Source organism: Lepidochelys olivacea, assembly GCF_965140295.1.
Source record: "Lepidochelys olivacea isolate rLepOli2 genome assembly, chromosome: 9".
NCBI lineage: Eukaryota > Metazoa > Chordata > Testudines > Cheloniidae > Lepidochelys > Lepidochelys olivacea.
In genome coordinates, this window is record NC_140419.1 from 101,597,519 (window position 1) to 101,623,688 (window position 26,170).

General features: G+C 44.8%; 1 protein-coding gene across 1 annotated transcript in view; it reads left to right on the plus strand.

The window, feature by feature from the left end:
* Positions 1–16,991: 16,991 nt before the first annotated feature.
* IL13RA2 (interleukin 13 receptor subunit alpha 2) overlaps positions 16,992–26,170 on the plus strand; it is a 31,701-nt gene continuing 22,522 nt past the window's right edge. The window contains exons 1-3 of the mRNA XM_084638555.1: positions 16,992–17,042; positions 21,539–21,685; positions 24,518–24,669. Of these exons, the coding sequence (XP_084494681.1) occupies positions 21,607–21,685; positions 24,518–24,669 (231 nt within the window). The 5' untranslated portion in view covers positions 16,992–17,042; positions 21,539–21,606. The remainder of the gene's footprint in view (positions 17,043–21,538; positions 21,686–24,517; positions 24,670–26,170) is intronic.

The following is a 26,170-nucleotide window of genomic DNA, read 5'->3' on the forward strand; positions in this document are numbered from 1 at the left end:
GTATGTTACTGAAATACATTGTAAGGTTGGGAACACCCATAACGAGCCTTTCAGGTACAACAATAGAGGAGCCAGATGTGTTGATGGCCCATTAAAGGGAATCCACTCTCCCAACAGCCATCTCAGAGAGAGTATGTATACAATGGAGACTGCCTGACCAATGGGATTGCCCGATCTCTGCGTCAAAAGATCTTTCCAGCAAGCTGGAAGAAACTATAAAGAGGGGAAGTGACATCATCACTTGGCCTCACCTCCCCCCCCCCGCAACTGAACATCTGGAAACCCATCTAGAGGACAAAGACTTTGAACTGGGGAGCGTGGTCCCAGGCTGGAGGAGAATTCTAGCCTGTGTACTGAAGATCTGTGGCCTGTTTATATCATCTTTCAGGGTGGGACACAGCTTGATTCAAATCCTGTTTAGTTTGTAGAACTCAGATTGTGAATTTATTTCTATTTCTTAAGTAGCCAACTTTGATCTCTATGCCTGCTGCTTATAATCACATAAAATTTATCTTTCTGTAGTTAAGAAATCTGTTTTATATTTTACCTAAAATAGTGGGAGATCTTGGGAAGTCTCAGCTCAGGCTACAAAGGCTAGTGTGTCTCCTCTCCACATTGAGGGGGGAGGGAAGACTGGGTAACAAATTTACGCTGCCCGGGCTTCTGACCAGTGTGAGATGGTAGAATTCTGAGGAGCAAGGTTGGGGAGCTGGGGATAATTGGCTGGAGCCTCCCTATTGATGATTCATGAGTGGCTGGGAGATCATTCATGTAACAAAGTTGGATGTGTCCCTGCCTGTGGATGTCTGTCTGTGTGTATTGACAGGTTTCAGAGTAACAGCCGTGTTAGTCTGTATTTGCAAAAAGAAAAGGAGAACTTGTGGCACCTTAGAGACTAACCCATTTTTTTGAGCATGAGCTTTCGTGAGCTACAGCTCACTTCATCGGATGCATACCGATATGCACGATATTCCACAGTATGCATCCGATGAAGTGAGCTGTAGCTCATGAAAGCTCATGCTCAAAAAAATTGGTTAGTCTCTAAGGTGCCACAAGTCCTCCTTTTCTTTTTGTCTGTGTGTAAGTGCAGTGCCTGCCAGAGGTTTGTGGCTTGACATTGGCATCACAGTGTGAGAGGCAACTGAGGTCGGAGGGACAGAGGGCTCAGTGTTCCACACTGCAGGTTGCACCCAGGAACGCTGCCACAATAACGCAAACCAGCTGAGAGCTATAAAAATCCCTCCAGCCATGGACACTTAATTACCACATTGACAAATTGTAAATTGTTTATATATATTTAAAAGCCTGTTGAAATCCTTTACTTGCATTTCTTCACTCAAACTATATCTAAGTGCTGCAGCTTGAATACAGCACTTACCAGACCAGATGTCAGACACAAACCACCCAGGATCTCGAATCTCCCAGTAATATAACAAAGATATTCTAGGAAAGCGCTTATTTCAAAGACCATGTTTCTAACAGTTTACTCTTGTTGCTGAGTGAGTGTCTTCTAATTGTTACTGATTTTGAAATTTTGACAAAAGTGAAAAAACTTAATCTAAATTGGGATTTTTTTCTGGTCCTTTTTTCAGATGGGTTTACAGAACATTATCCCCAAGAGCTAGTTAATTATAAATGCAATTCTTTCCACTGGAGAGTGCTTGCTTATTTTCAATTCTAGCTGGGATTCATCTGAAACGTACACTTCAAGGTACTGGAGGGCCAAGTTGAGAGGGACCAGGCCAGCATCCTGAGAGAGGTGCATTACAATGAAGATGCACATTTAGAGAAAGGAGAGGCACTTTTTCCCCCACCTCAGAACTGAGCTGTCAAAGCCATCTGCATATCCAGGTCTGTTCCTTTCCAAGGGGAACAAGGCAGAAAAGACTAATCCTAGCTGCCTCTGGTTGGGGACGAGGGACATAAAACCGGGTCTCTGCCTACACAATGCATGGAGTGTTCATGCTCCGTGCGTTGCAAGGGAATGGGAGAGCACAGTGAAGGGTACAGACTAGAATGGGCTAGAGAGCTGTGGCATGCTTTTTTTGTCAAAATTTCAAATTGTAACTAGGGTCCAGGAGCGCAGGGCTTTGTAAGTGGACTGCGCTGAATGGATGATTTGTATTCGGTTTTTAAATTTAAATAAATGTTAGACGTAACCATACAGTAAGCTGTCGATGCCCTAATGGTTAGTCAGACATACAATTGCAAATGCTGACACCTCCCCCCCACCCCCAGGATGGAACATTTAATTAGATACAAATAACGAATTAACTCAGCCAATAAACCAGTGCAGGAAAGCAGCATCTGCCATCTCCAGGAACAAGCCTTCAACCTCCCTCATGTGCCCTGTCAGATCAAACTTCGGCCACATGCTCAGCATGTACTGACATGGTGATTTAACATCTAATCATTGCAACACACCACAGCTGGCCAGTGCCCAGGCTTTGTCCCAAAGGTCACAATGTAGAACAAAGTCCTCTCCAGAGCAAACTAGCTGCATCTGGAGAGCAGGTGAACCCCAGCCAAAACCCTGATTGCAAACCCTGAACTTCAGAGCATTGCAAAAAAGAGTCAGACCAAGTTTTGTGATTTGGTTTCTAGTTCAGTTTGGGACACTCGAGCATACCTGGGTTTGGCATGTTTCCAGTGCTCCATTTCCCCAGTTCTCACCCAGAGTGAGAAGTACAGGGGGGAGGCCGTTTAAGAGACAGTCCACTGAACAGAGTGCTTCAGGACAGCCTGCTTCACTTAGAGTCACAGCCTCAGAAATACAACAGAAGGCTGATTTCTTCACCCTCTGATCTCAAAAGCCAAGCCCAAGGAGAGGGTTCTTGAGCGGGGTCAGTCCAACACATTATAGGGGCTTTTGAGTGGAGATGAGTGTGTTTCTTTGGCTAGTAGACCTTCACAGTCGTGCAGCGGAAGAGAACTGAAGAAATGAATTACTATATTGCTCTCAGATGGAATCTAAGTTTATCCTCCCAATCACTTGGCAGCTAGTCCTCATTCATGACCGTGGCATTTGGCTCTGCACTTCCTTTTTTCCTTTGAATTAATTCTCATTTCATCTGCAGCAAATTGTTTTAGGCAAAGGGGTTTTGCCTTTATTTTACCCTTTGGCTCCAAGCAGACATCCTACAGTGGATGACTGTGCTGGGCCCCAGTCTGCTGTTCCATCAAGGGATAGCTTGTGCTGCCTTAGCCGGTTCCCAAAGCACCACCCTCCTTGTGCACCCATTGAAATCAAAGGAAAACTGACACCGGGGGGAGCAGGCAGGCCAAGGCCAAGCGCTGTGACAAGCCCCACCATGGCTTTGCAGGGCTTTGTCTATAAGGACACCATCTCCACTCATCACTTGAGCCTGTTGCTGTAGCTGGCTGAAAATTCCTGAGTTATCCCAAGGCTACTGGAAGATCGCTGAGCAGAAATACCACTGGGCTAGGCTGAGGAAAGTACTAAGCACTTGTAGAGAACTCTGAAAACTGTTGATAATTAATCAGGCAAAACTTTGTTACCCGACATCCATGGAACAGCTCGAGCTGAAGTTGGGCATTTTCACTCTACTTTTTTGATGTAGCAAAAGACAGTTTTAAAGATGGGAAATCTGCCTTTCTGTCTAGCCCAAAGGGAGGTGAAACTAATGGTCCGAGGCCTCCAGTACGGAGGGGGAATTTTCTTGTGCCTTCCCCTGACATCCTGGTGAGTGAGTGGAATAGCCAGTGTCCTTTGCACGAGAACAGAGCAGCAGTTCAACTCCCCAGTGCTGGCTCCGGGGACCTCACGGTTAACAATGACCTTAAAGGCTGAATAGTCCTAGTGCTGCACAGCATAAGGGCTACAGCATGTCCTTGAAAACAAAGGATGGAACAGCTTTTTCTCACACGCCTTTCTGCCCTGGCACTGATGTGTGCAAAAATGTCAACACGGTTGTGGTTCCATGGACTGAACTAAATCCATTTCTAAACCAGGGTAGTGCTTGTCTACATGAACGGTTTACAGCAAGTACCCTCCATTAGCAGGCCATAAACCAACGGTCCGCATGGACACAGCTGAGGTGCGTTAATGGTGTGTTAGGACACTTTAATCTCCTCCCCTTGCAAAGCAGGGTAGATCAAAGCACATCAAAACATTATTCGTGCACATCAGCAGGCTCCACATTTACTGTTAGTCTGAGGCAAGCTAGAGTAGGGCAGATTCACAGCCCAGCTTGGCACAAAAAAGTTTGTGAAGACAAACCTTAGTTCCTCTTCCAGTACATGCCTGGCCTACACGAAAACATCAGGTTGCCTCAGCTATGTCACTTGGGTGTGAACAATCCACACCCCTGAGCTGGGTAGCTAAGCTGACCTATGTCCCCGTGTAGACAGCACTAAGGTGATGGAAGAATTTTTCCTTTGACCGAGCTACTGCCGCTGGTAGAGGGGGGTTACCTGTGCCGATGGCGTGGATGGTGTCGATGCTGAAGTGGTACGGCAGCACGGCTGTGCCACGGCAGCATTTCAAGTGTAGACAAGTCCCGTGTCTCTCTGGATGGACAAAACGTTTCCAAGAACTCAAGTCACCATACCGATAAATAACATCTCCATAAGTCAGGGAGCCAGGGATCCTGCGATGTATTTTGGCCAGAAGGGATCATTGTGATCATCTAGTCTGACCACCTGGGTAACACAGGCCAGAGAATTCCACCAGCAATTTCTGCATCAAGCCCAACACGTTCTGGGATAGGGCAGATCATCAGAAAAGGTATTCAGTCCTGACTTGCAGGCTGCATGTGATGAAAAATACATGGTTTCCAATCAGCATCACTTGTGCGTAGCAGGCCTACTTCAATTAACTGCATTTGGCCAGTTATAACGATCAGCTGAGTTTCTCTACAGCGGGAGGGAAGTGTATGGTGCTGAGTCTGTTTTTTTTAATGTGTACTCCTTAAATAACTAGGAGAGACTTCAAGCCAGCTGTGGCCTCTTAAACAATGAGTACTTGTTTGCTTTCTCCTTTGTTTCTTGAAGGTATAAATGTGGATTCAGATCACTTTCCAGTACATTCAGGCTGTTGAAATGCAGCTTCCTCCTTGTGCTCTAGAACGGGAGTACGCGTGTGATTTGTCTCTTTTACCATCTGATTTTTCTTTTAAAAATCTGTTATTATTTTCATTCTGCACCGTTCTTGGCACATGAGTTGGTGGTGAGCCATAACTATATTGTCAGTGCCAAAGTTCATAGAATCTCAGGGCTGGAAGGGACCTCAGGAGGCCATCTAGTCCAACCCCCTGCTCAAAGCAGGACCAATCCCCAACTAAATCAAGTTCAGCTATTCCATCTCTGTTGCAGGTGTGTGATGTTATATCAAACTGGGATGAGGTTAAGGTAAGTTGTCTCTTATTTCACAATTTATTTTGCTTGGTATTCTTAATACTGAGATTAATTGTTCAGGTAACTATATCTGGTGCTAGTATTTCAATATTCATTTGAAAGCTTTTCTCTTTTTAATGGTAGCAGTGTTCACATGACTAAAAACAACCCCTCCTCACTCAGCGTGTGACGGTGTTTGAAGTTTAGGAAAGAATGAGTATTATTATTTATCTTTCCTCTAAAATCTTTTACACACTGTTGTCTCTTATCCATTGAAAGACGAGTTCTGACTACTCTGAAATGCCTTTGTGGACATTCATAATGTACCATAGGAAGATGCTTTTTCAGTGCATAGGGAGACCTAAATAATTGCTTGAATACAATTAGTAGAGCCTAGCTAGATTTGTTTAAATCCAGCTTTGGTTTGCCAATCGTAAATACAGACTTGTGTGTGTCACTGTTAGTCTCATTAAAAGGACACTGTCAAATTAATTAGGTCTGAGAATTTCCAAAGGGAATTACTATTCACCAACCCCAAAGGAGGTTTTCTTTGAAACACCTTCATAGGTTTTGTTCAAATCTTTCAATCCTTTGACTTCTGTTGAGGTCAATAGGATTTTGCCTGAGTAAGGGTGGCAGGATTTGTCCCATAGTTTGTGCCTCCGAGAGCCAAGCATAGTATTGGGAACATGGCCATGGTGAATTTGCCCGTGTCTGGAAATGCTGTTCTTTTTGACCTTATACCTGAGCCCCAAGAAAGAGCACACGGGGTCAGATGAGGGGCTGGCTTTGATCTCGGATGGCTGTAGCTCAGGCAATGAGGTGGTTTGTGCAATATGGAACTGGATTGCCATTTTCCCTGTGGTAGCTGTTAATAAAAGGGAACTGCTGGGTCAGCATGGCAGACAGCAGACACGGAGATCTCCTGCTAATCCCACTCCTGTGAAATCAATGGCAAGACCCGCATGAACACAGTGGGAGCAGGAGCAGGTTTGAATGGCTGGAACTGCACAGCATTGATTATGTACATTGCAATAGCAGCTATGCGGTAAGCTTGGCAACGCTTTTCAACCAAATTATTTTTTTCAGAAAAAAATGCACGTTTTGGGAAGTCACGCCAGTTTGCCACACTGTTTTTGTTAGAGAAAAAATCAAAATGTTTGGTCACATTTTTTTCTAAAAAGTTTTGATTTTGTTTCAAAATTATTTTAAAAAATCAAATTTAAAATTTGTCAAAATAGAAATGAAACATTTCATTTTGGGGGAAAGAACTGTTTTGTTTGATCCAAAATGAATTTTTCAACTTTTTGATTTGCTGAGAATTTAAAAAAAACTTTGTTTTTGTTACAGCCTGGAATGATTTGTTTCCCTTCTGAATTGCCAGCAGACCTGAAATTCATTCTTTACCCAGTTCTATTGGCTCCAGCCACGATCAGGGTCCAGTTGTGGAGGTTATGCAAACACGTGCTAAGAGACAGTCCCTACCCCAAACAGCTTATGTTCCAAATCAACAAAGGGTGGTGGTAAGGCAGAACAATTATCTCCATTTTACAGATGGAGAACTGAGTCCCAGAGGGATTCAGAGAGAGCCAGGATAATACAGGGAACTTGTGACAGAGCAGGGAACTGGACCCAGATCTCCTGAGTCCCAGCCCAGAGCATTAATCAGAGACCATCCTGCCACTGTAGACCATCCTTGTCTAGTACTTCATTACTTATACTAATCAAGACTGATAACAGTATCTTCTCAGCAAGGTGAATAAATCAGTCGGTGCAGGAGGGTGTCATCTTTAAGCTCGGTGGCAATGAAATCAGGGAGTGTGCGAAGATTGCTTAGCCTGCACTTGTTACGCAGGTGGAGATTGTGAATCTCACCCTGCAGTACAGTCAGGAATTTTAAGTATTTAATGTCCCTTCCTTTGTTTGACTTTGTGGGCTAAAGAGATGAGCCTTTAAGTTCAGACAGATGAAAGAAAATTACAGGAAGATTGAGGTAAACCCAGAGCAGAATGAAGAGTCGTTCTGTTTTGTGCCCAAATCTGGGCCAGCAGAGCTCACAGGAAGAGGGACTTGCATTCAAGTCAGCGTCAGTGGCTCTGAGGGCTTGCAATGACTTTCCTACAGCGGTACTGGACTTAGAGGGGAGTTCTGTGATGTCAAACTTCCAGAGCCAGAGGGCCCGATTGCCTTTCTCTCCCATGCTCCCTCACGGAAGCTGGTTGATTTTAAAGTGAGAGCTGCTCACATCCAACTGTCTCCTCCAAGGAAATGTCTGTGCCTTTCTGACTCTTTGTAGGGTTCAATGGAATGAGTCTTTCTATTAAATTTTTAAACCAGCCTCTAATTCTGCAGGGCAATGCTGTTCTCTGTTCAGTTCTATGGGTTCATTTAAACATTCTGTAGAAAGGAGAGAATTCTCTAGGTGCTTGGAATAGCTTCTGTAGCATCCTACTTAATTTCTTTGCAATCTTATTGGTGTCCTGTCCATTAAATTCCATGGGCCTTTCAGGGTAAGCTTGCTGCAGTCTCCCTGAGATAATATCTGTACACCTGAGCATGGGACTGTCTCTGACTGCACACACAAATGTACTTGCCTGCCTGCAGTCTGGTAAAAGCATGTGCCTTCTGCGTATAGCACTGCCCTCTCCCTGTTCTGAAATGGAAGCGTGTCTGGGGCTTATGGTCTGTCATTTACTTCATCCTTCAACTGGCAATTGAAAGACACATTCCAGGGGGGAAAATCCCCAAGGTTCCCAGCTGCCTTGTCAGTTTTGAAACAATGGGCGTGTCCACTGCACCACTATGCCTGCTTAAATGGCAGCCAAATTAGCACAATGTGTGTAAGTGCTTTGGGTGAGGAGCGCAGAGGGTTAAATGAAAAGGAGGACTTGTGGCACCTTAGAGACTAACCAATTTATTTGAGCATAAGCTTTCGTGAGCTACAGCTCACTTCATCGGACGCATACTGTGGAAAGTATAGAAGATCTTATTATATACACACACAAAGCATGAAAAAATACCTCCTCCCACCCCACTCTGCTGCTGGTAATAGCTTATCTAAAGTGATCACTCTCCTTAATGTGTGTATGATAATCAAGGTGGGCCATTTCCAGCACAAATCCAGGTTTTCTCACCCCACCGCACCCCCCACACACAAACTCTCTCTCCTGCTGGTAATAGCTTATCTAAAGTGACCACTCTCCTTACAATGTGTATGATAATCAAGGTGGGCCATTTCCAGCACAAATCCAGGTTTTCTCACCCCCCCCCCCCGCACATACACACAAACTCACTCTCCTGCTGGTAATAGCTCATCCAAAGTGACCACTCTCCTTACATTCTATATGATAATCAAGGTCCACCCTCAGCAAATTTGCAGATGACACTAAGCTGGGGGGAGAAGTAGATACGCTGGAAGGTAGGGATAGGATACAGAGGGACCTAGACAAATTGGAGGATTGGGCCAAAAGAAATCTGATGAGGTTCAACAAGGACAAGTGCAGAGTCCTGCACTTAGGACAGAAGAACCCAATGCACCGCTACAGACTAGGGACCGCATGGCTAGGCAGCAGTTCTGCGGACAAGGACCTAGGGGTGACAGTGGACAAGAAGCTGGATATGAGTCAGCAGTGTGCCCTTGTTGCCAAGAAGGCCAATGGCATTTTGGGATGTATAAGTAGGGGCATAGCGAGCAGATCGAGGGACGTGATCGTCCCCCTCTATTCGACATTGTTGAGACCTCATCTGGAGTACTGGGTCCAGTTTTGGGCCCCACACTACAAGAAGGATGTGGATAAATGGGAGAGAGTCCAGCGAAGGGCAACAAAAATGATTAGGGGTCTGGAACACATGACTTATGAGGAGAGGCTGAGGGAACTGGGATTGTTTAGTCTGCGGACGAGAAGAATGAGGGGGGATTTGATAGCTGCTTTCAACTACCTGAAAGGGGGTTCCAGAGAGGCTGGATCTAGACTGTTCTCAGTGGTAGAAGATGACAGAACGAGGAGTAATGGTCTCAAGTTGCAGTGGGGGAGATTTAGGTTGGATATTAGGAAAAACTTTTTCACTAGGAGGGTGGTGAAACACTGGAATGCGTTACCTAGGGAGGTGGTGGAATCTCCTTCCTTAGAAGTTTTTAAGGTCAGGCTTGACAGAGCCCTGACTGGGAATGATTTAGTTGGGGATTGGTCCTGCTTTGAGCAGGGGGTTGGACTAGATGACCTCCTGAGGTCCCTTCCAACCCTGATATTCTATGATTCTATAAGTGTATTTTAATACAGCTAAGTGCAAGGTAATACACCTGGGAACCAGGAATGCAGGCTATATCTACAGGATGGGAGACTGTCTCTTAGCAAGCAGTGACTCAGAGAAGGACTTAAGGGTCATCCTGGATAACCACTGCAACATGAGGCCTCCGTGCAATGCTCTGTCAAAAAGGGCTGCTGCCATTCTTGGATGCCTCAAAAGGGGAACATCAAGCAGAATCAGGGAAGGGATCCTGGCTCTGTGCTCAGCACTGTAAACCCCCACTTCTAAAACACGGTGTCCAAGTCTGGTGTCCTTGCTTCGCGCAGGATGTGAAAATAATGGAGAGAGTTCAGGAGGGTGGGGGTGGGTCACAAAACGATCCAGGGGCTGGAAAATAAGCTATATGATCATAGACTCATAGGACTGGAAAGGACTTTGAGAGGTCATATAGTTCAGTCCCCTGCACTCGTGGCAGGACTAAGGATTATCTAGACCATCCCTGACAGGTGTTTGTCCAACCTGCTCTTAAAAATCCCCAATGATGGAGATTCCACAACCTCCCTAGGCAATTTATTCCAGGGCTTAACCACCCTGACAGTTAGGAAGTTTTTCCTAATGTTCAACCTAAACCGCCCTGGCTGCAATTTAAGCCCATTGCTTCTTGTCCTATCGTCAGAGGTTAAGGAGAACAATTTTTCTCCCTCCTCCTTATAACAACATTTTATGTACTTGAAAACTGCGATCATGTCCCCTCTCAGTCTTCTCTTCTCCAGACTAAACAAACCCAATTTTTTCAATCTTCCCTCATAGGTCATGTTTTCTGGACCTTTAATCATTTTTGTTGCTTTTCTCTGGACTTTCTCCAATTTGTCCACATCTTTCCTGAAATGTGGCGCCCAGAACTAGACACCATACTCCAGTCGAGGCCTAATCAGCATGGAGTAGAGCAGAAGAATTACTGCATGCATCTTGGGCCTTGGCTACACTTACAGGTGTACAGCGCTGTGAGTTAAACCCGCCTTCGTACAGCTGAGTAGGGAAAGCACTGCAGTCTGTCCGCACTGCCAGAGCACTGTCGTGGCCACATTCACAGCATTTGCAGCCGCTTTGGGAGCGGCCCATTACGGGCAGCTATCCCAGCATTCAAGTGGCTGCAACCTGCTTTTCGAGTGGGGGGTGGGGTGGGGTGGAGCGTGAGGGGGGAGCAAGCGGGTTTTTGGGGTGCTGAGTGCGTCAGCGAGCTGTCTTGTAAGTACAGACCCCCCTCCCTCCCCCGCCCCTCTCTCACTCACCGAAAGCAAATGGCAGCTCTTTCTTCTTTTCTCAGAGACCAGATAAGCAGCCCCCAAAACAGAGCTTTGACACGGCACTGCCCCGGGGGCGTTTGCTCAACCAAACAAGAGAGGACGCTTCGGGTAAAAGGGTTATGGGGAGTTTCCAGAGGTCAATCCGTGCGTAATAACATTACTCCCCATTTACGCTGGAGCGTCTCCACCAATGCACAACAGCTGTTAATCCTCTCGGGGAGGTGGAGTACCAGGAGCGCTCCAGCCAGGGAGTCAGAGCGCTCTACGTGCCTTGCCAGTGTGGACGGGGAGTAAGGTAGAGCGCTCTGGGACGCTTTATTGTGGTATAACGTGCAAGTGTAGCCAAAGCCTTGCTTACAACGCTCCTACTCATACATCCCAGAATGATGTTTGGTTTTTTTGCAGCAGTGTTACACTGTTGACTCATATTTAGTTTGTGGTCCACTATGACCCTCAGATCCCTTTCCACAGCACTCCTTCCTAGGCAGTCATTGCCCATTTTGTATGTGTGGAACTGATTGTTCCTCCCTAAGTCGAGTATTTTGAATTTGTCCTTATTGAATTTCATCCTATTTACTTCAGACCATTTCTCCAGTTTGTCCAGATCATTTTGAATTTTAATCCTATCCTTCAAAGCACTCGCATCCCCTCTCATCTTGGTATCATCTGCAAACTTTATAAGTGTACTCTCTATGCCATTATCTAAATCACTGATGAAGATATTGAACAGAGCTCGACCCAGAACTGATCCCTGCAGGATCCCACTCATTATGCCTTTCCAACATGACTGTGAACCACTGATAACTACTCTCTGGGGATGATTTTCCAACCAGTTTTGCACCCACCTTATAGTTGCTCCATCTAGGTTGCATTTCCCTAGTTTATTTATGAAAAGGTCATGCGAGACAGTATCAAAAGTCAAAATATACCACATCTACCACTTCCCCCCCATTTACAAGGCTTTTACCCTGTCAAGGAAAGCTATCAGGTTGGTTTGACATGATTTGTTCTTGACAAACTCATGCTGACTGTTACTTAGCACCTTATTATCTTCTAGGTGTTTGCAAATTGATTGCTTTATTATTTGCTCCATTATCTTTCCGGGTACAGAAGTTAAGCTGACTGGTCTGTAATTCCCCAGGTTGTCCTTATTTCCCTTTTTATAGATGGGCAGTATCTTTGCCCTCTTCTGGAATCTCTCCCATCTTCCATGACTTTTCAAAGATAATTGCTACTGGCTCAGATATCTCCTCAGTCAGCTCCTTGAGTATTCTAGGATGCATTTAATCAGGCCCTGGTGACTTGAAGACATCTAACTTGTCTAAGTAATTTTTAACTTGTTCTTTCCCTATTTTAGCCTCTGATCCTAATTAATTTTTCACTGGCATTCACTATGTTAGACGTCCAATCACCACCAACCTGCTTGGTGAAAACCAGAACAAAAGTAATTAAGCACCTCTGCCACTTCCACATTTTCTATTATTATTTGCCCCACCCCCCATTGAGTAATGGGCCTACCCTGTCCTTAGACTTCCTCTTGCTTCGAATGTTTTCTTGTTACCCATTATGTCTCTAGTTAGTTTGTTCTTGTTTTGTGCCTTGGCCTTTCTAATTTTCTCCCTACGTACTTGTGTTATTTCTTTATATTCATCCTTTGTAATTTGACCCAGTCTCCACTTTTTGTAGGACTCTTTTTGGACATAAGAGAGGCCAGACTGGGTCAAACCAAAGGTCCATCCAGCCCAGTATCCTGTTTACCAACAGTGGCCAATGCCAGGTGCCCCAGAGGGAGTGAACCTAACAGGTAATAATCGAGTGATCTCTCTCCTGCCATCCATCTCCACCCACCTGACAAACAGAGGCTAGGGACAGTATTCCTTACCCATCCTGGCTAATAGCCAGTAATGGACTCCATTAATTTATCCAGTTCTCTTTTAAACCCTGTTGTAGTCCTAGCCTTCACAACCTCCTCAGGCAAGGAGTTCCACCGGTTGACTGTGTACTGAGTGAAGAACTTCCTTTTATTTGTTTTAAACCTGCTGCCCATTAATTTCATTTGGTGGCCCCTAGTTCTTATATTATGGGAACAAGTAAATAACTTTTCCTTATTCACTTTCTCCACACCACTCATGATTTTATAGACCTCGATCATGTACCCCCTTATTCGCCTCTTTTCCAAGCTGAAAAGTCCTAGCCTCTTTAATCTCTCCTCATATGGGACCCGTTCCAAACACCTAATCATTTTAGTTGCCCTTTTCTGAACCTTTTCTAATGCCGGTATATCTTTTTTGAGATGAGGAGACCACATCTGTATGCAGTATTCAAGATGTGGGCGTACCATGGATTTATATAAGGGCAATAAGTTATTCTCCATCTTATTCTCTATCCCTTTTTTAATGATTCCTAACATCCCATTTGCTTTTTTGACTGCTGCTGCACACTGCATGGACGTCTTCAGAGAACTATCCATGATGACTCCAAGATCTTTCTCCTGATTAGTTGTAGCTAAATTAGCCCCCATCATAGTGTATGTATAGTTGGGGTTATCTTTCCCAATATGCATTATTTTACCTTTATCCACATAATATTTCATTTGCCATTTTGTTGCCCAATCACTTAGTTTTGTGAGGTCTTTTTGAAGTTCTTCACAGTCTGCTTCGGTCTTAACTATCTTGAGCAGTTTAGTATCATCTGCAAACTTTGCCACCTCACTGTTTATTCTTTTCTCCAGATCATTTAGGAATAAGTTGAATAGGATTGGTCTAGGACTGACCCTTGGGGAATACCACTAGTTACCTCTCTCCATTCTGAAAATTTACCATTTATTCCTACCCTTTGTTCCCTGTCTTTTAACCAGTTCTCAATCCATGAAAGGATCTTCCCTCTTATCCCTTGACAACTTAATTTACGTAAGAGCCTTTGGTGAGGGATCTTGTCAAAGGCTTTCTGGAAATGTAAGTACACTATGTCCACTGGATCCCCCTTGTCCACATGTTTGTTGACCCCCTCAAAGAACTCTAATCAATTAGTAAGACCTGATCTCCCTTTATAGAAACCATGTTGACTTTTGCGCAACAATTTATGTTCTTCTATGTATCTGACACTTTTATTCTTTACTATTGTTTCAACTAATTTGCCCAGTACTGATGTTAGACTTGCCGGTCTGTAAGTGCCAGGTCACCTCTAGAGCCCTTCTTAAATATTGGAATTACATTAGCTGTCTTCCAGTCATTGGGTACAGAAGCTGATTTAAAGGACAGGTAAAGGACAGGTTACAAACCATAATTAATAGGTCCGCACTTTCACATTTGAGTTCTTTCAGAACTCTTGGGTGAATGCCATCTGGTCCCGGTGACTTGTTACTGTTAAGTTTCTCAATTAACTAGGCCAATGTACAGTATCAAATGGGCAGCTCCGTGTTCTTCTCACCTACCAGTGAAAACCAATTGTCCTCTGTGTGGGGAGCTTTCCCCCGCTTTGGCAAGTTGCCATGTCACTTAATCCTCTGTCCTGGATTTCTACTCTGGGCGGTGCTGGTGAGATGATAGCCAGTGTTGTAGGGTCAGATGTTTTGCTTGCACTGAGGAAACCCTGCTTGCAAATTTCTTAAGGTTTCTTGGATTGTGGAAATGCTGATGTTGTTTCTGTCAGCACCGGCCTTTCACAGCACTCCTGAAGGGACACCAGGACCAAGCAAGTGTCATGTGATTTGGGATGTCTTCATAAATTAAAAATTAATTTTGGATGTAAACTTTCTGCAGCCCACAGAGTTTTCACCCCAAACACAACAGCCTGGCAACAGCACCTGTGAAGCAGTGGTTGCAGGTGTTTTGTATCTATATTTCAGTATTCAAGCAGAGGGAAATGCAAAAGCTAAACAACATAAGTGGTGAAAGGTCAGGTCTGTGCTCCTCACTTAGGCAAAACTTCCACTGACTCCAGCTAGAGAATAATGGTATAGCTATTTGGACTGGGTTCCATTTGAAACAGAAATATGGTAAGCATTGGGTGGAGATTTGAGGTCATTTCTCCTTTATGATTCCAGTAAAGAAGTGTTTTTTTTAAAATCTTTTCTTACTGGCTCTCTGAGTAGTTGACAATAACCTACCCCTTGCAAAATACATGCAGTCCCTATTAAAGCGGTCAGTTTGGCAGATTGGGTCTGCCAGCTGCTCTTCTGGCCTTAGAACATCCTCTATTGTTCCTAAAGTGAGAGAATCTGGAAACACGCAGATGTAACTATAGCAAAAAAAAATACCATGAATTTGTTTTGATTCATTGCTTCCAGGACACTCCAGGTCACACAGATGGAAATGGATCGTTTATAGGGCAGCATCTTTGGACAGGTCTTCTGCTGCCTCTAGAGACACAAGAAGCTCTAGAATTTTTGATTCCAGGGGATGATTATTACTGGTACCAGGACCCCCAGGCCAGGGTCAGGACTACATGCGGGACAAATGAGTAATAAAAAGACTGTCCCTGCCTCAGAAGTACCAGAGCAGATTTATGACAGAATGCACCAGGTAGATGAAATGGGTGAATGGAAGAGAGGGAGAGAGCAGGGTGTGTGTGTGTGTGTGTGTGTGTGTGGGAGGTCGGGAGATGAAGTAACAGTAAAATGAGTACAATTAAAAGCTACTCCAGCTTGCTAGCTGCCCAAACATGCCCCAGAGGGGGCAGGTTTTTAGGGGAACAGAGATTTAAAGGGGGTGGGGCAGTGGCTTTATGGATCTTTTGTGAGGAATTTCCTGTGATTGTTTGGGTCACAGAGACCCCCTTGGGACTGCCACCTGATGTGCCGAGACTGCCTCTGAGCCCATTCTCCTTGGCAGCTTGGGACTTCAGTGCCCTGCCTTGTTGAGCCAGATGCTCATGCCTGCTGCAAACCCAGATCCAGGTCTGAACCAGGTCCCCCAAAAGCTGCAGGCTTAACTGAAAACAGCTTAAGAAGTGCTCCTATCTCTAGCACCTAGACACCCAGTTCCCAATGGGGTCCAAACCCCAAATAAATCCGTTTTACTCTGTATAAAGCTTATACAGTGTAAACTCATAAATTGTTCACCCTTTATAAAACTGATAGAGAGATCTGCACAGCCATTTGCTCCTCCAGGAATTAATTACTTGCTCTAGGTCAATTAATAAGCAAAAAGTGATTTTATTAAGTATAAAAAGTAGGATTTAAGTGGTTCCAAGTAATAACAGACAGAACAAAGTAAGTTACCAAGCAAAATAAAACAAAAACATGCAAGTCTAAGCCTAATATAGTAAGAAACTGATTACAGATAAAATGTCACCCTCCGAGATGTTCCAATAGTCTCCTTTCACAGACTAGACTCCTTTCTAGTCTGGGCCCAATCCTTTCCCCTGGTACAGCCCTTGTTCCAGCTCAGCTGGTAGACAGGGGATTTCTCATGACTGCAGCCTCCTTTGTTCTGTTCCACCCCTTATATATCTTTTGCACAAGGCGGGAATCCTCCCCCCCCCCCGAATGAATAGTGGAAGGAAGCCAGGAGGTGTTGGAAGGAGAGATGGGTGATCACAGAGTGAATGCAGGGCTCAAGTGCAGGTTGAGATCCTACAGCTGATAGGAAGGACTGAATCCTGAGGGCCCTCAGACTAGATCACCTGAAGGGGGAGAGAAGCGAATGACAAACCAAACAGGGGGTGAAGGGCAGCCAGGGTGGTGGCAAGATGCGTGTTACTTGGCAGCATGGTGGGTGGGGAGGTGTGTCAGTGCCTGGAGCAGAGGGAATTTGAGATGAGAAATTATAAATGTGCCATTTGTTTCCCATCACAATGAATCATCAGAGCACTCAAACCATCTCTGTGTGTTTACCAGGATATTTATAGCAGTGTTTAACACCAAGGCTTAACAAAAGCAGGAGTTTCTGCATTTCCTGTCCCAATGGTTAGCCTGGTCAAGGCTATGATCTTCTGAGTATTTCAACATGATTACGATGGGTCACTCAATTTTGTGGAGGGGAACAGACTAAAGCCCTCTGACTCTTTGTGGAAAACTCCTAGTTCTTCAAACAACATACTTATTAACCAAGGCAGTTAAGGAGCTGCCTGCTGAAAAGAACACTCACTCCTGCTTTAGTCTCTGCTGTAAAACACATCACAGGACTCCAGGTAAGAATTTTTGCAGTTTTAAAATGTTGTTCTTGAGTTGCATTGTGTGTCTTGGTTTAGCTGTAGCTCATCTTACAAATCTGTATTTGTTACACACTAACTGCAATTATTTTTATTAAAATCTGTCTCATGGACTAAATGTTTTCTGTTGGCCGTTTGTGCTTAATTCTTTAGATGGGAAATGGAAATCACCGATATAATTATTTCTGGTGTCTTTCTCAATTCTGCAAATCAGCGCTGCTCACAGGGAAGGTTGTACCAGTCTCTCACCTGGCTCCTAATTGTAAGGGTCTTTCTGGTACTGGAGCATGTGCACATACCAAGTCTGATGGTTTTTCAACAGGACACATTTTATGTTGTGATCACATATATTGTATTTGACTTTCTACAAACTAACTTCCCTCGTTTACTGTGTGTAAATATCCTCCTGGTATTTCTTGATATCACACTAAAAATTGAACATTTCACTGTCATCTTCATTATATCCATAAACTAGAGCCACTCTCATACTCCTGTGGTTGTTGGTTTATGCTGGTCACTGACATTTATGTGCATGTCTTTGATTTCAGAATGTATGTGCTTCCTGGCTCTGCCATTGCATTCTCTGGCACCATTCTGGTCTCTTTTATTGTAGCAGAAACCACAAGTTGCAATTATATAAAGCTTTTAATCCAAGCATGTCAAAGCACTTTACCAGTATAAACTATCTGAGCCACAAAATGCCCTTTGGAGGCAGGGAGGGAATAGAGGGGATAATTTCACCCACCACTGGAATATAGAATTTAATACTTTTGAAACCAGTAAAATTACCTTTATAACTGATCTTGTTAAAAGCAACTGATGTGTATTTTATGGACTCTTTCCTCTCCATCCTGTGTTTTTAACAGTAGGAATTCTTTACTGTTAGGATATTTTCTAACACCTGTCTTCAGTATCCCTTAATCTAGCATCAGGCTTTTACTTCTCATCCTACCCGCTAGTACTCTAGTGTATAATCTTTCTGGCACTCTGGGCTGTAAATAAACTGAGCAGAGTGTGAACTGGAGCTGCCCAGGGTCTGCTTTATATTTACATGCCGGCTTTCTGTGTTTGCACCCTGTCAGTCAGAGGAGCCCGAGGCAAAGCAGCTCCAGGACAAATCCCAGGTTCTGGTTTGAAGGACAACATTTGTTCAGTGGGTGAAGCCGTCTGTTGCCAGCTCCAGGGGAGGTCGGCCGTGGTATGTGAGGGTTCTGGCTGCAATAAAGTTTGGTGGTGGTGGTTTGGTTTTTTTGTTTGTGTTTTTTTAAGACAATGAGGTTTCTCCTCACTCCAACAGATACCCTGGTACTGCAATATTATTGAGGGTGGTAGCAGACCCAACCCTTCCAGGCTCTCTGGCATTGCCAGCTCCTGTTAGAAGCCCACCAAGTATGCAGTCTCTCTGTATTTTTTCTCCTTACTTTGCTAGACTTGAGTAAACAAAGTTTGTGTGGATCCATCTACCATATCCTATCATAATGTCAAACAGTTCTGCTGTCTTGTGTGATTAGTTCATAGTCTGTAAACAAGGATAACCTAAACTTAATTTCCCCCATACCAATTTCCCCTTACTGTTACTCACGCCTTCTTGTCAATGGGCCACTCTCATTACCACTACAAGTGTTATTTTTTCTCCCTTGGTGTCCTACTGTTAATTGAATTGTCTCGTTAGACTGACCTCACGCTTGGTAAGGCAACTCCCATCTTTTCATGTATTTATGCCTGCTACTGTATTTTCAACTCCATGCATCTGATGAAGTGGGTTTTAGCCCATGAAAGTTTATGCCCAAATAAATTTGTTAATCTCGAAAGTTCCACAAGGACTCCTCATTGCCTTTGTTGATACAGACTAACATGGCTACCACTCTGAAAAGGATACCTTAGGAAGGCAAATCCCAAATTGATCTGATGCTGGACTGGCAGCTTTCCTGTAAATTGCTTGGGGTTGAATACCTTACATGCCTATGGAGAAAACACTCCCCTATTTCACAGGGTTTGTAAGCTTAAATGAATTCCTGTGTAACCTTCTCTCCACCGCTTGGTGGCTCTGAGGGCCCAGACTCAGGAGGTGTGGGGTGTGCTTTACTTCCTGAGGTCCTGGCTCATTCTGCCCATCTGGGTCTCCCTGCTGAAGTCAGGACTCCTCTACTGGTGGTGTCTCCTGAGAAATAATGGGTAATCCCCCGTCACCCTGAGGACTGTACTCACTTCATAAAGGAGCACGCAATTCTGAAATTACCATGTAAATCTGGCTAGACTGTTAAAATATAGATACACAGCCATCCATAGAGGACGCCCTAAACCTTTTTTTTCTTTCATTTAACCACTCACAAAGTCTCCCTGCCCCTAGTTGCTATGTCAGCTCTCTAACCTGCCAGCCGCTGGTCCAGGGGCCTGTCCGCAGTGCAGCAGTCAACGTTGCAGGCACCGAGGTCTGGTGTCTGTCTTGTCTGAGGGGCCTGAGGAACCGCAGGGTGGTCTGGGTCTTGGCAGTCGCTTTCCAGCTCCATGGGATGGGCTAGTGAGCTTGGCGATCAGCTGCCCACTTTCCATCCTGCCTGAGGTAGCGGTCAGTGGCCGGGCTGATGGCTGTGGCAGCTCAGTGGCTCACCAGGCAGCCACTCCCTGCCCAGGGAGGCGATGGGCTCTGTGGGGACTGAACTTGACAGTTTCCCACTTGAGGGTTGGGAAACCTGAAAAAACAGGCAGTTGGTGAGGGGAGCAGGAGGCTCCCTTCCTCTCTATCTCTCTCAACTGTCCCCCCAGAACTCCACTCTGTCAATCCAAGCTCCACTCTGTCAAGACATATGGGGCTGCTCCAGTTCCCTACCTCCGAGCGCCTCTCTGTATAGGGGAGGGTCTCTGGACAATGGGGCAGCAACAGTTCTGGGATGCAACCTTCAGCCCTGCCCGAGCTCCGGTCCGTTCTGGTGATGGCGGGGGGGGGGGGGGTGTCACACCAGTAGGTCTGAGGAGCTGCCCAAGGGAAAGCGATGTAAGAACAGATGGTTGTTCTTAGACTGAATCCAGTCACATTCGTTGGAGCCGAATATTTCAGACTGCGAGAAAGTCTCAAATTCTGCAAGAAAGTGGAATTGGTGTTTACCGGAGTCAGGAACTTGGGTTTCCAGACTCCGGTGTACTGTTGCCCCTCAGTTGACTTTACGGTGGAAGTTGCATCTGCTGACACAGCAGCTGGTTCCTTGACATCAGTCCCGGCACTAGTGTAAGCGATTCTTACTCGCGTTCATACGCCATCTCGTGCACTGGCATCCCAGTGAACCTGCCGGCTTTCCCCAGCGGTGGTCTGAAAGCCGTTTGCACTGCTGCTGTGTGGGATCCAGTTCCCAAGGCAAGTAGCCATTCTGAGAAATTGTTGGAATCAGCCTTGCGTCTCGGGGTGAGCTGGGTGACGCCTGCTCCCCCTTCTCCAAAATCTCTCACCTCCTGGAGGGCGGGGGGTAGGGTGACCAGACAGCAAATGTGAAAAATAGGGACGGTGGTGGGGGGTTATAGGCACCTACATAAGAAAAACACCCAAAAATCGGGACTGTCCCTATCAAATCGGGACATCTGGTCACCCTAGAGGGGATGGGGGGGAAGAGCGGTTGTCTGCTGAAGGGGGAGGGATGGAGAGAGGGGAATGGATCTGGGTGTCTTTCCTGTTCCTACCCTTTATTAATCCAGGATTTATTCAGGAGCCCCTGATTGCTGTTCCCTTCCATCCCTACAGCTCCTAAAATCTTCCCCTGGTCTGCCTCTTCTGGGAGCCCCTGCCCCAGACTCTGTTGTCTGAGTGGAGGATTCATGTAATAGAGGTCTCTTGATGCCCCCTGGACTAGCTCATCTGATCCAGTCTATCGCGAAGAGCTGGGCAGGAAATGAGTTTTCTTTCCCTGAAAATACAGATTTGTGTGTGTGTGTGTATTTTGCTAAAAACTTTCTTCACATTTTTCCATGTTTTCATTGAGAAACTGGAACCCAGCAAACAGAGGTTTGTTTTTGGTTTGTTTTGAGCCACCAAAATCTGAAATTTTGATCAAATGTTTAATGTTTTTGGGAGCTGGCTGAAATTTCTGTTTTCAGTTGCTCAAAGCTGGAAAGTGTTCAGGTTTGGGGGTTTCTGTTTTCTGATGAAAACCTGAAAATGTTAATTAAAAATGGTCATTTTCTGCAGAAATCCCCATGAGAGAGACAAGCTTACACAGTGCTCTTTTGCAGGTCTGTGTAAGCTTGAAAGCTCATCTCTCACCAACCGAAGCTGGTCAAATATAAAGAGATGGCCCTCCCCTACCTTGTGTCTCTAATATCATGGCTGCAACCACACTGCATATAACATTGTGGTAGGCATTTAGTATCAACACTGATAATGCTTGTGAGGTGGTTACTTGTGCTCACGAGGCAGGGGGAAATCTGCTTCTCCGGTGTAGCTGGTTATATACCTTAACTAGTTTTCAACCTTGCTTATTTTGTAGGTTTCTCGTGTGCAAATATTCTGGCATAATACACTTCCCAGTGGGAAGCTTTGAAGTCTTACACACAAATGGACATCCAGTGGATTTGTGCTGTCACCACAATCCTAGCATGGTTCTGCACGGGTTCCTCAGGACACCAGACATCAGGTAAATCAAGGAGCGTTCATGATTACGCTATTGTCTAATGCTCGCTTCAGTTTAAATAATGTGCAGAAATTTACCACTCTGTTTATAGAGCATAGGGCTAGAAGGGACCGCAAGGGCTGTCTAGTCTACTCCCTGCCAAGATGCAGAATATGCTATGTCTAAAACAGTATGAGGATGATTCCTAAGTCTTAGCTTTTCATGGCTTTGACCCTGCAAATGGGCAGATCCCTGTCAAAGAGTTTATGCGCACGGATCCAATTGCAGGACTGGGCAAACATACTACAGGGCTTAATGGGAGCTTTGCAATGAACTTCAATGGAAGCAGGAAGGGGCATCCAGTGCTGATGTACAATAAATCTATTACACATTGGTGCAATGTCTAAACACACCTTGGGTGTCCGAGAAAAATACTCCCCAATATTTCCCGGTGAAGCCGAATGTAGCAGGTTAATCTCGTGGATGGGTCTAACTTACAACCTGAAGGGGACTGACAATAAAATTGTTTCTTCTCGTAATGAATGTTTGCTATCAAAATGCAGTGCGTGCTTCCAATGATAAAAGTCCACCTTTAGCCAAAGAGAGGAACTGAAACGCATCTGTTCCCCTCTCAAAGATAAATACCTTCCGGTGATTGAGCCACATGGCTTGGGGACTCGGACTTGCAGTCCTCTTCCATGTGAAACTTCCATGGGGCCAGATTCACCAGAGCTGGCCCAGGGAGGTGTAAATTACCCCTGGGCACCAGGAAGGAGTCCCTGAGCATGAGGACATGTGGTGGCACCATTACCTGCTCTGCTTCAGGGTGTCCACCAAACGGTGCTAGCTCAGAGAGGCCCAGTCAGCAGAGGCTGCCTCGTAGCCCAGCTAAGGCACAGCACGATGGAGTCTTTTCCTTCGTATCCATCAGCAGCATGCGGCAAACAATTCAAGGCAATTACCTCTGTGCAACCTGGCTGACAGCAAGAGGGCTGCCCAGGAGTCTGCAAGGCATCATTTGACTGCAGGAGATTGCACAAGTGTAACCAAAGCTCTTGATTTGGACCTAGGATTACTGGTGCTGGAAAGAGCCCAGCATAACTCTCGGACCCCAGAGCTCTGCTCAGCCTGAGTGTACAGGGCTAGCAGCTGGGACAGGGGACGGAATCTGGTTACTTGTGAACTGAGCACACCTAATACAGAAAATAAAGCTCTTAATTCATTGATGCCTTTTATCCTATTGCTGCGAACGGCACCGTAAATACGGCAGTCTGAGTTCCTCGCTCACAGGTTAGGCTGCACCGTCTAAACAGTGCAGTTCACCCTCACAGATTTTTCTCAGAGCTGTACAAACTGAGAAATATGGGGCCTGAAGCATGAAGGCTGGAGGCTTAAAGTTTGTGGTGGTGTTTGGGGTCTTGGTTAGAATAAACCAATCCTCTCTGAGCCGTTATCCTGCAAAGACTTCTGGGAGCACTTGGAAGTCTGATTTATGAAGTCATCTTCCATTGCAAGAGATTCCTGGAGCCAGCTCTCCTAAGGCTCCATGAAAAATGAATAGAAAGAGTGTGTGGATGTTGGATGAGAGTCCAAGAAGAAGACACAAAGGGCCTGGAGTCCTGCAATTCCCCTAATGGCGTAGCCACTACAGCAATCTTTAAAACCCTACAATGAAAACCACCAGTCAGTCCAGGTGACTATGAATAAATTATGTCCTGTAACTGAATCTCTACAAACCCCAATTACCCAAATTGTAATCCTGGGTCTCAAGATAGTGTGTATAGAAAAAAAAAATCTTAGATGTGAAATTGATTCTGGATTGATCTAGTAAAGATAAATGGTCTCAGAAATCTTAATGAAAGAGAATGGCATTCTTAATAAAAAGCTGAGGAACTGGGAAATATATTTTTTAAAAAACATGAAATGTGTCTTCAAGGCACTCTGGTTTGTTATGGTACAGCAGTGATTGTAATGTAGGACATTTTTTCTCACATTATTTTAATAAAAACCAGACTGAAAATAAGAATAGAAGTACTTCTGTATGATGGAAGGTGCCCAAAATAAGAATTGATTTTGGTTTGCATTCTAGTCTGCCCAGGTGAGTAGGGCTTCCCCTGCCCCCACCAGGGTTCCACGGAAATCTAATACGCTGAAGAGAATATTTAAGGAGAGAGGGGCTAGTTGTCTCTGATATTGGTTAGCTACTATATGTTCTCCCAAAAGAGAAAATGATTTGATCTGACATCCTATGGTTTTACTCGATCTGCATGGCGCGTTTGCAGTGTCATCTGAAATCACCCACACTGGTTGATATTAGGGTTTAAAAGTGAGCACAGGAGGGGACTCGGGGGGGTGAAGCAGAGCTGTGATCTTGCATAAAACCATGCAAAAGCTGGCCGGGGGTGGGGCAGCGGGAGGCAGGGATGATTTTACATCAAAATTGTTTCCCTGGCTGTGCACATATGTGCTTGGAGGAGGCTGAGTCAGCCTGGACACGTGAGAAACGTGACATTTTTCACAGGAACAGATTTAGGAACACTGGTGCCATGTCCAAGTTACAATTACGTGTGTAAAGCCTTGCCATTTCAGGGGCTCCAGCATTCTTAACAACCTACCCTAAACTGTTGAGTCTTGCTTTTGAACAAGGTTAAAACACTTTTTGAACTGAGTCCAAGTAATTTGTGCTTAATCCTGGAGGCAGAGGCAGCTTTACGCTGATACCGTAACCTTGGTGCAAAGCATTTTGAGCTTCTGTGGCTAAAAGGGAATTTTCTGGGCAAAATCATAGTTTGAAATACCTGGATTTTTTAAATTTCTCTAAAACAACTTTTTATCCAACTGCTTTTTCTGTTTCAGTCGAACCTCCCCGCAATCTTCAGATAATTGACCCTGGACTTTTAGGCCATCTCTGTATAGAATGGCAGCCTCCACCTTCCCTGCTAACCCTCGATCAGTGTACAATAAAATATAAATTAAAATACCGTAGCACTGGCGATGCAGACTGGAAGGTAAGATCAAGCCTAGCTTAGTGTATAGTATTTTGCGACTGCTTCCCCTTTGTTTCATCTGTTGATTACACCTTTTTAAAGTGAATGCTTTGAAGTTGTAAAATAATTAGAGCAACTTCCTTTGACAAGGCCAAACGATCAACCAAAAAGATGAACAATATCGAAACATAGGTCTGGGATTAGGATGGAAATATTTTACAGTTTAACAGCGACCGCCAAAACCTTTGGGACTGATTAAGGGCCTGCTTCTACAAACACTTCCGACTGGTTGTAGTGCTTATTGCCAAGAGTAATTTCATAGTAGTCAGTCTCTGCAGAACTGGGAGCCTGTAAAGTGCCTACGATCTTTTGGGATGAAAAGCGCTTTATAAATGTGAGATTACGTTTGATTCTGTCTCATAACATTCTAACATTTCTTGTACCCCGATGGTATTTTTTTTATTACTATTTACATTTATCTCTGAGAGATGGTTTGAACCGAAATCATCCATAAAATAAAATTGCCGATCTTATCTCATGAAAATGTAGCAAGGAGGGAACAGATATGCTTACTGCAAGGAGGATTGTTGAAATACTTGTCAGTGGGCTGGCAGATAAGGCTCCCACATGGGTAAACATGTCATGGGGCTAGAGGAACAGATACCCAACGCTACAATTGCTCACTGTCAGATATTTAGAAGTGCCAAAAAAAACCAGGCAATTTTGTGTTGGACACACTTCTCTGTAGGGCCATTTGCAAAACCCACAGAAGACAAGGGGAGTCTTTCCAGTGATCTCAGTGGGCTCCTAGAGAACAGGTCAAGTCGAGGTGAAAAGGATAGAAATTGGAATATCACAGTGCAGCCAATAGCCTGGCAACTAGCCACGCTACCACTGCTGGACAGTTTCGTCAGCACTGGGCACACTCTGTCATGCTGCCTTTAGCTCTAGGCCACAGACTTGTCTGGCTGACTGTTCAGATGATGAGAGTCCTAAAGCAGGGAAGAGCTCTATTAACCAATCCCCATTGCTAGGAGGAATTTAATAAGTCATGAAAGGGGAAATGTGCTGTAAAGTGTGTGTCTGGGTTTCTTCACTTTGGTTGGGGGAAGTCAAACCTTTAGTGACACAGGAATGTCTGGGTGTGCTGATTTTTCTAAGATTATTTTAGCAGAAGCTCAACAAAACCCCAAAGAAATATTTACAGGAAAAAGTCAGAATTTTCTAAATTTGCAAGGATGAAGAAGAAGAAATAAAGAGACAGACTAGAAGAGGAGAAGCAGACTCAGATGAAGCAGCAAAAGTATCTTGTAAAATGCAGATCAGGGAGAAAGACACAGATAACATCATGTGAAATACCCAGTGTCCTGCCAAAAGTTTTGACTGGGACAGGGCTTATTAATTAACTTACTCTGCTGGCAGCCCAGAGTACACAGATGAAATGAAAGATGAAGTCACAAAACCGGAGCTTGTGCCCACAGGCAGGGGTGGCAGGTTTGTAGAAATTTTGGTGGTGCCCAGA